We start from the raw sequence: 14,282 nt of genomic DNA, 5'->3' as shown, positions 1-14,282 counted from the left end.
TTATGACAGTGTGACAGGTCTGCAATAGTACTGCCATTTGACAGGTCTGCAATAGTACTGCCCTTTGACAGATCTGCAATAGTACTGCCCTTTGACAGGTCTGCAATAGTACTGCCCTTTGACAGGTCTGTAATAGTACTGCCCTTTGACAGGTCTGCAATAGTACTGCCATTTGACAGGTCTGCAATAGTACTGCCCTTTGACAGGTCTGCAATAGTACTGCCCTTTGACAGGTCTGTAATAGTACTGCCCTTTGACAGGTCTGCAATAGTACTGCCATTTGACAGGTCTGCAATAGTACTGCCCTTTGACAGATCTGCAATAGTACTGCCCTTTGACAGGTCTGCAATAGTACTGCCCTTTGACAGGTCTGTAATAGTACTGCCATTTGACAGGTCTGCAATAGTACTGCCATTTGACAGATCTGCAATAGTACTGCCCTTTGACAGGTCTGCAATAGTACTGCCCTTTGACAGGTCTGTAATAGTACTGCCCTTTGACAGGTCTGTAATAGTACTGCCATTTGACAGGTCTGCAATAGTACTGCCATTTGACAGATCTGCAATAGTACTGCCCTTTGACAGGTCTGCAATAGTACTGCCCTTTGACAGGTCTGCAATAGTACTGCCCTTTGACAGGTCTGTAATAGTACTGCCATTTGACAGGTCTGCAATAGTACTGCCATTTGACAGATCTGCAATAGTACTGCCCTTTGACAGGTCTGCAATAGTACTGCCCTTTGACAGGTCTGTAATAGTACTGCCCTTTGACAGGTCTGTAATAGTACTGCCATTTGACAGGTCTGCAATAGTACTGCCATTTGACAGATCTGCAATAGTACTGCCCTTTGACAGGTCTGCAATAGTACTGCCCTTTGACAGGTCTGCAATAGTACTGCCCTTTGACAGGTCTGTAATAGTACTGCCATTTGACAGGTCTGCAATAGTACTGCCATTTGACAGATCTGCAATAGTACTGCCCTTTGACAGGTCTGCAATAGTACTGCCCTTTGACAGGTCTGTAATAGTACTGCCCTTTGACAGGTGATACGGATCCTCTTAGGAATGTTTAGGACTTCAAATGTGTCTGCGAGGTCACTTGTCGTTATCCCCTCGATTGATATTATTATTTTAATAACAAATATTCAATTATAGATTATCTAAACACAGACACACTTATAAAATCTACACACAGACATACAGTCAATCACTCGTGATGGTAAATTCCTTGACGCAGTGACTAAATTGGTAACTTTACCTGTACTGAGGGGCGAGTTTCACAAAGTTAGGGGAGGGAGGGGTGCCCACAAATAGTGGCCCACTATTTAAAAAAAAAAGGTCTGATTAAACTTTGAGAGAATAAACCTGGCCCAGTTTGACTCCTTTCTTGATAAGAAGCAACAAGGCGTGTGTTCAAAGCCTGTGTCTTTGCTTCGTTCTCTCCTACACGGGTAGACTCGTGTGCTGTCTGCGACACACTCACTTTACGACACACACAAACAAGACACATGAATGTGTAATATGTGTTTGTTTTCTCCTTAAGAGTCTGGCTGACACTGATGTAGAGAAACTTTCTTTCAAAACATTAACTAGATAAATTGAGTCAATTACAGCTATATTAGACACTACGCTATAGCTTTATGTAATACACTCTTTATGTTTTGCCCTTGTCACAATAACAAAGTCTTCAGTTGGTGTGGACTCTACTTTCTTGAATGGGAATACAATTTTTGAAATGGATTTAAACTCAAACAGGTAAAACAATTTCTTGTATTAATATCAATTTGTTTCATTATTAATTTTGGAGGCTCGGTGGCTGAGCGGTAAAGCACTTGGCATCCGAACCGGAGGCTTCCGTGTTCAAATCCTGGTAAAGACTGTGATTTTTTTTAATTTCCGGATTTTCTGGGTCCACCCAGCTCTATTTGGTACCTGACATTAGTTAGTAAAGGCGGTTGGTCATTGAGCTGGCCACATCACACCCTCGTTAACCGTGCGCCTTGGAAACAGATGACCGTCTACTGCTCTAGAGACCTCAAGACCTGAAAAGGAAACTAACGCGATTATTATTATTATTGTTATTATTATTTAATCCATGGAGGCTTAATGAAGCTGATGACGGTCTATTTTGTCTCATTCTTTTTATTTTTGTAATGCTTCAATACTGCAAGGAGTCTCCCCACTTTTACCTATATATTTATATATGCATCCAGAGAAACATTTGAGACGAGTGCGGGAATACCCACTGAAAAGCGTGTTCAAAATAGCCTAATTTAATTTGATTATATATTTTTTTTAATGATAAAAGTCAAACCAGAGTTTTCCCTGTGTGGCCCATTAGCTAATTGTTTTCTCAAAGACATACATCAACTGTTAAATTTCTAGAAAAATCGATCGAGCTGTTTTCGAAATTCCATATTCACCCATCCGTGAAACGTTTGCAACCTATTGAACAAACGTATTAACAATAAATAAAGACATATATTTCAGGGATATCTTAAATGTATGGATAAATTTGGAGCATTAAACAAGTAATATAAGTGTTTTTTAGAATCTCTCATTTTATTAACAGCCCCCAAATGGGGAATAGACGCTATTATTTTTGTGTGGTCTGTCCGTCCGTCCGTCCCGTTTTGATCACGTAAACTAGAAAAGGTATTGAAAATCCGAAATCATAATATTTTAGACCATTCAGAGTTCTGATGCAACGGCTACTTTTTTCTTTTCTGAAAGCGAACATTTTAATTTTCAAATTCAAATATGCAAGCAGTTGTTTTTTTAAATAACAATGCATCATTTTTAAAACTATTCACTATTAATAGTAACAAACACGGGAAGCTTTAGTAAGGTAAGCAACTATTTACCATATTTTTAATAAACGGTTTAGATTTATTGTATTTTTACAATTGTATTGCTAAGTTAAATAAGTTCTGTCATACTAATTACTACATTTACACAAAAAAAAAAAAAAAAATTTAAGAGAAAAAATCTATTTAGTATGCATATAAGTGGAAAATAATTTAAAACAACAATTAATAAGTTGTTTTTGATATTGTCGAGTGAACCATTAATTTAATATTCACTCTACAGACGAAAAAAAAAATAAATAAATAAATAAATTTCTAAGGAAATGTCTATTTTTCTCTTGAGGCTTTGAATAAGAGATAGACCCTTTACAAAGCAATTAGATCAATTAGATATTCATTATATGACATTCACATCTAAATTCACCTCCACTTTCACCTATCCCTTGGTCTGCTGGATCGTTGGGGCACCACTCTTTTCTGTCATTTGCCTTTGTTAGAATTTCATTCTGATGTTCTTTCTGAAAATATTGAAACTGCCTTTTTACCTGCCTGGGTGGAACACATCGGGGTCTTTTGTAATGCTTCATGATTGCTTGGAGTTATTCATATGAGCTTCGCATACAATTACAAACTAGAATGTTGATCTAGTCTAGTCTTTTACATTAGTAGATTTTGAAACATTCTCAAAGTTTACATTTGCAGCTCATCATCAGAAGCTCACTACAGCGACCAACATGGAGGTCTATAAGGCACGCTACTGTACGGCTGTGAGTCGCGGCTAGTTTTCCTATACAAACTAAATAGCTTTAAACTAAATAAGAAGATCCTAGATAATTTTTACGGCGCAACTGTGCAAAATCGGATAACATATGGAATAACTTGTTTTCAAGGCAACGCTTCATCTAAACTGTTGCGACGTTAGAAAACATTATAAAAAAGGGCATCAAAAATCACAACACTACCGTATTTAAATGAACTTATTGAACAAAATTGTGTAAGAAAAATAGGAAAAAATATTGAAAGACAACGGCCATCCGCTCCATCAGAACTATGTCAGGTCGTCGCGAAGTGGGCGACTGCTGTCAATCAAGACAAGAACAGAGCGGTACAAAAACTCGTTCGTATCTTATTCGGTCAGCCAGCCTTATTCAACGCCACTATCGTTGATCAGGAAACATGAAAAGGACCAAGATGCCTGTGTGTAGTCGCTGATTGAACTCTTTAAGTTGTGTCTGTTCTATTTATGCGTATGTTTCTGTTGTGTTGTCTTTATATGAGAAAATGTCCTTGTAATCACAATCAATTTCCATAAGGATCAATAAAGCAGTCTTAGTCTTAGTCTTATGCAAAGCAAGAGAGATAACTAAGCTCATTCCACTTGCACAGCCTCCAAAGGATCTTGAAAATCACCTGCCAAGAGATAGCGTACAATACTGAGATCCTTGCACGAACGGGTCTCCCCAGCATTTTTACAGTCCTCCTAGAACGCCGCCTGCGCTGGCTTGGTCCGACGGATGGAGGATATTCTTTACGGGCAACTAGCGTCTGGGTCAAGAAAAGCTGGCCGCCCCCCAACTCGGTTACGTGGATGTAATCAAATGAGACCTCCAATTTCATTAATAACAAGAAGAACATTCAAAAAAACTTTTTTAAAAGACAATACTTCCTTTATACAACTTATAGAGCGATAATTTCTTTCTTAATAACAAATGTATGTTAGATTGAAAAAATAATGGCCACCTGACAGTAGTCCGGGTTGGTCATTGTGCTGGCCACATAACACTCTCGTGCAACATCGGCCAAAGACGAGATCATCTTCTCGACGGACTGAAGGGTCCTAAAATGGCCGGTAGATTGTCTGCTTTGTTTTATCTTTCCTTTAAGCCGTTGCTTTAAAAAAAAAAAAACATTGATCCACCAGTGCTGTTCACTAGATTTGCTAGATACAAATTGACTGCTTCCTATTGATCTGTGTAACAATAAAATGTGTACGTGATATTTTGAAAGAATGACCTAAATGTCTAAGAGAATAGTAATTTAAGTATCATCTTTTAACACAAAGTGTTATTGTTTAGTGGGACAGGGCCCACAACCCTGTCTAACCAAACTCAACTTTACATAAATAGATTTGTCTCCCCTCACTACTGCTTCAATGAGGCAATAAGAAAACCTGTAGGACCAAAACCAAAACGCCTGACATTTGAGCCTCGAGGCCTTCGTCAGCTTGAGACAAACTCAAAATGAGCTTATAGTCAATTTCTCTAATTCATAATAATTGTCGAAGCAATCTCGTTTTAAAGAAATACGAGTTTATTGTTGATCCCAACCAACTGAATGGCGCCTTTATATAAACATCAATCTGTCGACAGGTGTATTTGTCACTGAGGCTTGTATGTCAGTGATGAGGAGATAAGTGGTACCTCTGAGTAGACCCTACTATTGTAGAGTACTAAAAAAATAAATAGAAACAGTTTGAATGTTTCTACAAGGGTCTTTGAGTTGTGTTTATGGGGCTTAAATATAAATATATTGGCACATTGCGCATATTATGACAGCTATTACAGTTGAATTAATAAATAAATCTAGATCTAATAATTAAAAAAGATGTTGAGATGCCGGCCATAATATTTGACACTCTTCTCTGAAGTCATACATAAAAAAAATAGAAAGTTGAAAATAATATATAGTTCCTTCACAGACATATATATATATATATATATATATATATATATAGGTCTGTGGACCTATATATATATATAGGTCTGTGAGCTCTTTCTTTTTGTTGGGAAATAGAAATCATGTTATGTTCATAGACATAAATAAATATAGACTGGAAGTAGGAAGTTATTTTTATTTGGGGGGAGTCAATATGTTTTATGTACTATATCTATGTGAAAAAAAAATGGCGGCGATTGAGCTATAAATTCTAGGACTAACATTTCAGCCAATATATACCTTTGATCTTTAGTTTTGAAAAGTGCAAACTGCCATATTCCCAATATTTTGTCTTTGTTTTACAATCATAGACATAGGCAAATATATATAGGTTTGTGATGTGGATCTACAAACTTATCTTTTCCCAAATATTTCCGATAATAATTTGTTCTTTATCGTCCAGTCTATATATATATATATATGTCTATGGTTATGTTTTAGAATCTTTGAAACTGAAGATTACATTTTTTCTGGTGAAGAGCAAATTTTCAGAATTGTTACCATCCACTGTATTTGTTTCTGTCACCACCGATTTAGATATCGTGTTGTTGGCCACTCTGAATATATCTGTCTCTTAGGTAGATCAAAATCTTATTTCAAGCACAATTTGTAATGGTTGACATAAGAACACTTAGGCCTAAATGACTTTATTCAATTGACGAAGGCATCAATCATAGAAAACAAAATGCTGATAGCAGAGACCAATTGGAAGAGCTAATTACAGCTTCACTGCAGGCGCAGACGTAATAGCTCACGACGTAGACGCTGTATTGATTTTCCCGCTCTTTTTTTTCTTCTCCAGAATGTTCTCTGGAAAATGTTCTAACCTAGTGAGTTTAGCCAATTAAATTCAAGCGTCGACGACTCTTGCATGCTAGATCTATAGTCAGAGGAGTAAAGTAGATTTTTTATGTACAAAAAAAAAAAAGATACTCTGTTTCAGAAAAGTTGGTCAGCATTAAATGTTAAAACATATGCACCAAATGAATCAGCATCATTGCTCCTTTCCATTGCGTCTGTGATGTCTAAGATTTTAATAATCTTTGTTCCGTGCCTTTTTTTTTCGCAAGTGAATTTTAAATTAATTAAATTCTTTTCTCAGACCAGCGCAGAAAAGGAGAATAAAAGAAAGTAAGAAGAAAAAAATGGCAGGATAGAGGGTGTTGAGGTAGAAGAGAAAGAAATGGTAGGATAAAGGGTGTTGAGAAAAAGAGAGAAATGGGAACTAATTGCTTAAAAGTTTGAAGTTAGGTTTTTGTAGTATAAAGAAACAAACCAATGTAATCTATAATATATACGCAAAAGCCCAGACACACTCATTCATCATTTTAGTTCTCTGGACGAAAAAATTATGAAAACGTTACCTGTTCCTCTTTACCATTCGCTTCTGCTCTCTTTGGTCAAGCTCACGTGTTTGTCCATCTTGTGAATCTTACACAATAGAGTAGGAAAGAAAGCTCTGGATGGGAGAAATAGCGAGTTTAAAATATTGTTACGAATCTCAATATCCAGGCTCTCTGCTAACTGCACCATACACCACCAACTTAAAGAACTTGACAACTCAGGGCTCCAAAATAACGTAACACTTTAATAGTTGAATAAATAACAGCCAATACTGTACAATTGGCAACACGTACATTGTACAAATATCTCTCCGATAACACCGTACCGCCGTATCAACTCTCGCACTGGCCTCTCCGTCTCGTTTCGGGCTTGCACTGGGTTCAACAGTTCAGGACTGACTTCACACATTAGGCTCTTGTGTCGGACTCGATCGCAGACCAAGATCAAGACGTCAGTCGTCTCAACTGTACTTGACAGTACTCCTCACCGAACCGTCGTAATGCTCCGTACAGAACCACACCGTTGAACTGTGCTGTAGTGAACCTTCTGTCGTGAACCCCTTTTCTGAACCTTGCTGTATTGAGCCTCTTTTCTTGACCGTCTTGACTGCGAAATCTCCGCTCTTATATAGGGTCCCTGCTGGCCTTCTCGAACCGGACAGAACGCCGCTCGACGTTTCTAGGTGGTCAGATGACTACAACTCTCGTGACGCTTCTGAGCTCTGTTCACGACGTCGATCCTTCCCGAACCACCATGTTGACACTCGTCTCGGCCGACCGTCGTAACTCGTCACGGTTGACCGCTCGTCTAGCGCTGGCCTGGGGCGATTTGCGTCGGCTGACTACACTCACACCACTACCCCCATCTGCGCCACCACCAGGTTTATAACAATATGTATCAGACAGACAGAGTGAGTTGATATAAGCTTTGTAAAAATAATGTATGCATCCAAAAGACAAGATGTCTGTATTGAACCCATAGGCCCTCACTTCTGACCAAACACTTATCTATGTGTCTAGCTGTGCATTTGTTTTGTTTGTGTGTTTTGTTAATTAATCTTCATGTGGTATGACCTATTTAAATGTTCCGCTCATTTCAGCCTCTGCAGGTAATCATGCTGCTACTTGAGGTATCGGTAACAACGATTACTTGAAGACGATACTTCTAACGGACCTTTTTCGGGCCTCAAATCAGGAGCAAGTTTTTGTGCATGGAGAGGCAGGCGTCTGGGAGTGACCGTTTGGATGCGGTCATCGACCTGATAGGTGCACACACCACGGACATCGTACCTATTGACCTTCACGTGGACAAGCTCAGTTACACAGTGACCGATGTCCCGGGTAGCTGGTGGCAGAAGATCACAAACATTCAGGTCAGAATCGTCCAAAACAAGGGGAAAAATAATTGACCTGTACATCTTTAAATACTTCTTAACAGAGTCTCAATTTTTTCTTGATAAAAATACCCAAAAGAAAACTAAGATACAAAGATAAGATAAGACAATTTTTTTTTCAAACTAATGGAAATATAGTTTGACTACAATAAAATTGTTCACTTCAGCATTGCTAATATAACAATAACAATAGAGATGTAAACACAACATTCACACACAGACACACACACACATGCAACCAGCGCCTAATGAATTAGTCTTCTATGTACTTCTTGGTGACAACAGATGACCTTTGACACACCCTGACTGAAGGTGGAATAAAGTAGTTTTTTAACTCTTTCTGTTCTAGCCTTAATGGGGAGTGGTTTTATGGGTGCAGATTGTCTTTAAGGATTTTGTGTATTTTGGAAAAAAACATCTTTCATGAAAAAAAAGATGGTGGCTATGCTCCTTCATAGATACCTTTACGCTTTTAGTAATATCATAGACATTTTCACAGCAGTTCAAAGTCCCACAAATTTTGTAAACTATCACTGTAAAAAAAAAGATTATTGTACCACCAAGTATATATTTAATTAAACCTATCTTGAAAGTGTCACTGCGACATGTTGCAGACTGTCTGCTGCTAAATCTGAGCATCCAGTTTTATTTCCGTAAATTTATCTTTTTTTTTTGTTAACTTCCTTAGAATTTCCATTAGATTTACATCTATAGATACAATCCTGCTAAGACAAGATAAGGGCTAGGGTTATATGTGGACGTTGAATGATAATTAAACATGAAGTTTTATTTCTGACCTTCTTCAGATGCCCTGGGAATGGATGGAGAAAGGCAAAACAACGGAGGTTCTCAAAGATGTCAGCTTCACCGCCAAAAGTGGTCAACTGATGGCCGTCATGGGAGGATCAGGTATTCAAATAATTCAATGCAGGCTAAGTGATTAATATTTTAGTTGATACAACACATTTAATCCATCAACGAGTCCTTCTATCGAGTTTACAAAGTCCTTCTATCGAGTTTACAAAGTCCTTCTATCGAGTTTACAAGTCCTTCTATCGAGTTTACAAAGTCCTTCTATCGAGTTTACCAAGTCCTTCTATCGAGTTTAAAAATTCCATTAATTTAATGATTATTTATTATTATCATCGCAATCTAATAAAGTGTAATAGCAACCTTTTTAAAAACACTTGTTTTTTAAATAGGGAAACATTTTAAGTATCCTAATTAGCAAGAAACGGAAAAAGGGGGGGGGGGCAGTGTGGCACCACTGTTGACTTCATCACAACTTTCATACAAACCCTTTCTTTCCCCATTCCGGTCCTCTAAAACCAATGTTCATTCTACAGTCTTATAGACACTGAGACCACATTTAGTATATTGAGTAAATAGGAGTGACAAGAGAGGTAAAGAATATAACCACAAAGATGAAGACAATCTCAATTTCTAGTTACACAGCTAGTCCAAAGTTTGGCTTCAAAAAACACGATCTGTTCTGGGCATGATTAGTCTCGGGTCTATATCAGGGAAGGGGGGGGGGGGCGTGATGGATAAGTGGTAAAGGGCGTGGCATCCGAACCTAGGGTTCTCAGGTTCGAATCCCGGTGAAGACATGGATTTTGAAATTCGAGATTTTTAGGGCGCCCCTGAGTACACCCAACTCTAATGGGTACCTGGCAATAGTTTGGATAGTAAAAAAAACGAATGACCTTAACATTATCTGCCTAATAGATCGTAAGGTCTAAAAGTAGTACATTACTATATTGGCTTCTAGTGTATTGGCCAGTTTTTGTTTTTTTTCTGTTATTTGTTGTTGTTGTTATGTTTTTTGTTTATTTAAAAGAAAAACTTGCCGAATGTTAACATGAGATAGTAAGTTCGTCTTCTGCATACACATTAGTATGTTGGAGAGTTCAGATGAGTAGTCTAAATCTTAAGATAAACTGCGCAGTGGTTTCCACATCAGGCAGCTCTCCATTTAGTTTTTTTTTCTATTGGGGTGTTTTGGGTCCTATATCCTGTTCGGTCCTCTTAGCTTTGTTCTGCATTCTCTGGTGACACTCCACTAGTCGAAATAGAGACTAAATTTGATATTTTTGATGGGACGCTCAAATCAATGTTTAGTTCACTACATCATGAAGCTCATAATGAGCTGAATAGTTTGCGTGCATGCATTGACCTTTAACCTTTCTCTCTATTTGATGATATTGTTAACAGGAAGCGGCAAAACATCGCTACTAGACGTTCTGGCCTGCCGGACATCATCCGGGGTGGTCACTGGTGACGTGTACTTAAACTCCGTGGTCCGAACGAAAGCCATCTTAGACTCTTGTGCCGGATACGTCCGGCAAGATGACCGCCTGATTGCTTTTCTGACCGTCCGAGAAACTCTGATGTTTGTTGCCCAGCTCAAGTTGCCCAGGACCTTCAACAGGGCAATGATTAGAAATAGAGTAAGTTTCAAGTTTTTGTTAGACATTTAGATCTCTTGTGGTATTTCTACGATTATTTTAAATACCGGTATCGATACCTTCATTCTAATTCTTTCTTTCTCTCCCCTGTCTCTGAATTCTGTCTTCTGACTTCTTTCTCTCTCTTACTTCTCTCTGCTGACTTCTCTCTTTCTCTCTCTCTCTTTGAATTCTCTCACTCTCTCTCTTTCTGACCTCTCTTGCTGATCTCTCTCTCTAACCTCTCTATGGGACTCCCCTTTCTGATTTCTCTTCCTCCATCTCTGACTTCCCTTTCTCTCACACTTCTCTTTCTCTCTCTGAATTCTCTCTGACCTTTCTTTCTGTTTTCTCTCCCTCTAAAGTCTAACCTTTATCTCTGATCTCTTTTACTTACTTTCTCCCTCTTTCTCCTCTTTCTCTGACTTCTCTCTCTCTCTCTCTCTCTGAATTCTCTCTCTTTCTGATATCTCGTTCTGATTTCTCTACATCTCTATCAGTCTTCCCTCTTTCTCTCTCGCTCAGATTTTTTCTTTCTGTCTCTGAATTCTCTATGACTTCTCTCTCTGATTTCTCTCCATCCTAAGTCTAACCTTTCTCTTTGACCTCTCTTACTGACTTCTCTCTCTCTCTCTCTCTCTCTGAATATTTTTTTATTTTGATTATAGTCACCTTTTCTCTTGCTCAAGTATTCGTCTATTTCTATATTTTCTCCTCCCTCTCTCTCTCTCTTTATATCAATACATATTTTATATTCCTCCCAGTTTCTCTTTCTGCCTGTCTCTTTCATTCTCTGTCTATTTATTGTGTACTCCCTCCTCCAAAGCCCCGGGGCTCTAGCTATCACCACCATCAAATGACATTCTATTCTCCAGAGTCCAGTAGATTTCTATCGCTTGGCATTGGGAAGTATATATCTTCCGTTTTAAAAGGGCGTAAATCTACGTCTTGCTAAAAAAAACAAATCCATACAATTAATGTACACTATTCATTGTACTATTCCGTTGTTTGTAATGTACTCTTGTTCAAACAAATTCCCTCCATGTTCATATCGATTCTTATTATTATCTAATGATGATGTCTGGCCCTCAGGTGGACCTCGTCATTGCCGAGCTCGGTCTCACCCAAGCCGCGGACACTAAAGTTGGCAATGACTCCATTCGTGGCCTGTCCGGGGGAGAGAGGCGGAGAGTGAGCATTGGAATTCAGCTTCTGATTCTACCAAGTACGTCACAGGCAAAGTCCAATAGCTTTGTACTTTGTACTTTCTCATCTCTTCTAGACATCTGATTGGACTTTGTAATGAAATAGATTGAAACTATTTTTACCCTGGTCATTTACACTAAATGTTTTATAGAGTAAAATGAAATAATCAAGTTATAAGTAATATAAGATAAGACAAGATTGACACAAAAAATGAGTCGGATGTAATTATCTTCTTTTTTTTGAAGTAAAATCTGTAAAATATAAGATAAGACTAATGTACCAAGAAGATAAACTAACATCTAAGTTGCGTCCCTAGTAGGTATTATTTATTTATTAAAGTTGGTTGAAAGTTTAGCTACATTTTTTAACACTTAGAAGTTAGATTTCTAAAGAAAACTTAATGATTGTCTGTGTACTTCAGGTGTTCTCTTCTTGGACGAACCCACATCTGGGCTGGACTCTTTCACTGCCAACAGTATCATCAAAACTTTGTCTAGATTGGCATCGAAGCACAGAACAATCATCATGTCCATCCACCAGCCCAGGTAACACAAGCTAGATTTGTTTGTCATACCTTTGACTACTAAAGAAACACCTTTCTAGATCTCAGTCTTGTATGGGGGGGAGGGTTCCTTCTGGATTGATGCTATAGGGAATTCGACGTTGTTTGTTTTTTTTGACAATTGTGCGGTTCATATTTTTAGTTTTTTGCAAAATGAGTTCATTAGCTGTTTTTCTTAACGAAATTTTATTTTGGTTCCCGAGTTTGCGACTCAAGTTTATTTTGTTTAGTTTGGATTTTCTTTTTTTTTTCCACATCTCTCTCTCTCTCTCTATCTCTCTGTGACTTCTCTCCCTCTCTCTTTCTCTGACTTCTCTCTGTTTCTCTCTCTCTCTCTCTCTCTCTCTGACCTCTCCCTCTCTCTAATCTCCCGTTTTGACTTCACTCTCTCTTTCTCTATCTCTCTCTCCCTCTCTTTCTCTGACTTCTCTCTCTCTTTCTCTCTCTCTCTCTGACCTCTCCCTCTCTCTTTCTCTGACTTCTCTCTCTCTCTCTGACCTCTCCCTCTCTCTCTCTCTGACTTCTCTCCCTCTCTCTCTCTCTCTGACCTCTCCCTCTCTCTAATCTCCCGTCTTGACTTCAATCCCTCTTTCTCTATATTTTTCTCTCTCTCTCTCTCTCTCTCTCTCTAACTCTCTCTCTGACCATTGTTTTGTGTTATACATTATGCCCTAGTCCCACTCAGCAGGCAGCGATGGCAGTGGACATCAGGACATTCTTGAGAGCAGTTTGAAGCACCTCCCACACGATCACGCAGCCATACGAACATATTTATGGAGAATTATGTATCATCATATGTCATTGTTTTATACTCATTCTCAGGACTTCGCTTATGACACTTGACATTATTTAATATGTGTTCATTTGTTCTCCAGATTTGATATCTTCACTACAGTGGACACCATGATGCTATTGTCCAAAGGAAGTATTGTCTTCAATGGTCCAGCTAAAGAGATGGTCAACTATTTCACAAGCCTGGGCTATCCGTGTCCAGAGCACATGAATCCATGCGACTATTATAGTACGTTCTTTTGATCAGGAATATATAATGTTCCTGGTCCTATTGTGTTATTGACATTTATAGATTTTGTACAGGAATATACAATGTTTCTGGTCCTATTGTGTTATTGCCATTTATAGATTTTAAAAAATATCTAGCTAAATAGGACATCAATTGATTTGGCCCCAAACACATAGTTGAAGACCACTTCCACAAATTACCACAATAATATGTGATAATAAAAAATAAATATAAATGATAATAGAATTCACATCCAAAGCATGTGTGTGTTTTGAGGAGGGAGCTTTAGAAAGTGGTTCCAATGAAACAACATATACAACATATACAACATATACAACATATACAACATATAATTTACATGCTAGGACGTGGGAGCGCTAAAATGCGAGCCAGCCAGGGAAGAAATAAATTGGCGTATCCTGTAGATGATGCTTGTTGACTATATTCCAGAGCTTAATCCTTTTTTTTAAATAAACTTCATATGAATAAAGAAAAGTCATGCGTTAAATCACGGTGCTAAATCGTGATGTTAATCCTGCTGGTTTGTAACTTTTCAGTTGACCTGACGACCGTGGACAACACCTCCCCTGAAAGGGAAGACAGAAGCCTGGCAGTAGTTCAACGACTACACGAAGCCTTTAAGTCTAAACAAGAGGAACATACGGTGGTTGACCTCAACAAACAGGAAGCTATTGATACAGATGTACTTAAGGTTAACCTAGAATTATGGGATGCATTTGTCCGAAATATAATAACGTATTGTTTAACGCAAGGCATAAACCAATGGA

General features: G+C 38.2%; 2 protein-coding genes across 2 annotated transcripts in view; one reads left to right on the top strand and one right to left on the bottom strand.

Annotated features, from left to right (window-relative positions):
• On the bottom strand, positions 1-4,621 carry LOC129925109 (uncharacterized). The gene is made up of 2 exons (XM_056023470.1): positions 4,552-4,621; positions 1-1,034 (listed from the first exon to the last, which is right to left on the bottom strand). Exons 1-2 carry the CDS (start codon positions 4,619-4,621, stop codon positions 1-3), a joined length of 1,104 nt encoding a protein of 367 aa, XP_055879445.1.
• The window catches only part of LOC106066987 (ATP-binding cassette sub-family G member 8-like), a 38,916-nt gene continuing 26,027 nt past the window's right edge, over positions 1,394-14,282 (top strand). Inside the window, exons 1-8 of the mRNA XM_056022323.1 lie at positions 1,394-1,754; positions 7,965-8,237; positions 9,065-9,167; positions 10,473-10,708; positions 11,798-11,930; positions 12,333-12,456; positions 13,349-13,494; positions 14,052-14,206. Coding sequence (XP_055878298.1) covers positions 8,076-8,237; positions 9,065-9,167; positions 10,473-10,708; positions 11,798-11,930; positions 12,333-12,456; positions 13,349-13,494; positions 14,052-14,206 — 1,059 coding nt within the window. The 5' untranslated portion in view covers positions 1,394-1,754; positions 7,965-8,075. The remainder of the gene's footprint in view (positions 1,755-7,964; positions 8,238-9,064; positions 9,168-10,472; positions 10,709-11,797; positions 11,931-12,332; positions 12,457-13,348; positions 13,495-14,051; positions 14,207-14,282) is intronic.

Source organism: Biomphalaria glabrata, chromosome 3 (assembly GCF_947242115.1).
Source record: "Biomphalaria glabrata chromosome 3, xgBioGlab47.1, whole genome shotgun sequence".
NCBI classification, from domain to species: domain Eukaryota; kingdom Metazoa; phylum Mollusca; class Gastropoda; family Planorbidae; genus Biomphalaria; species Biomphalaria glabrata.
Note: the sequence above shows the minus strand (reverse complement) of the source record. Positions and strands in the feature narration are given on the sequence as shown.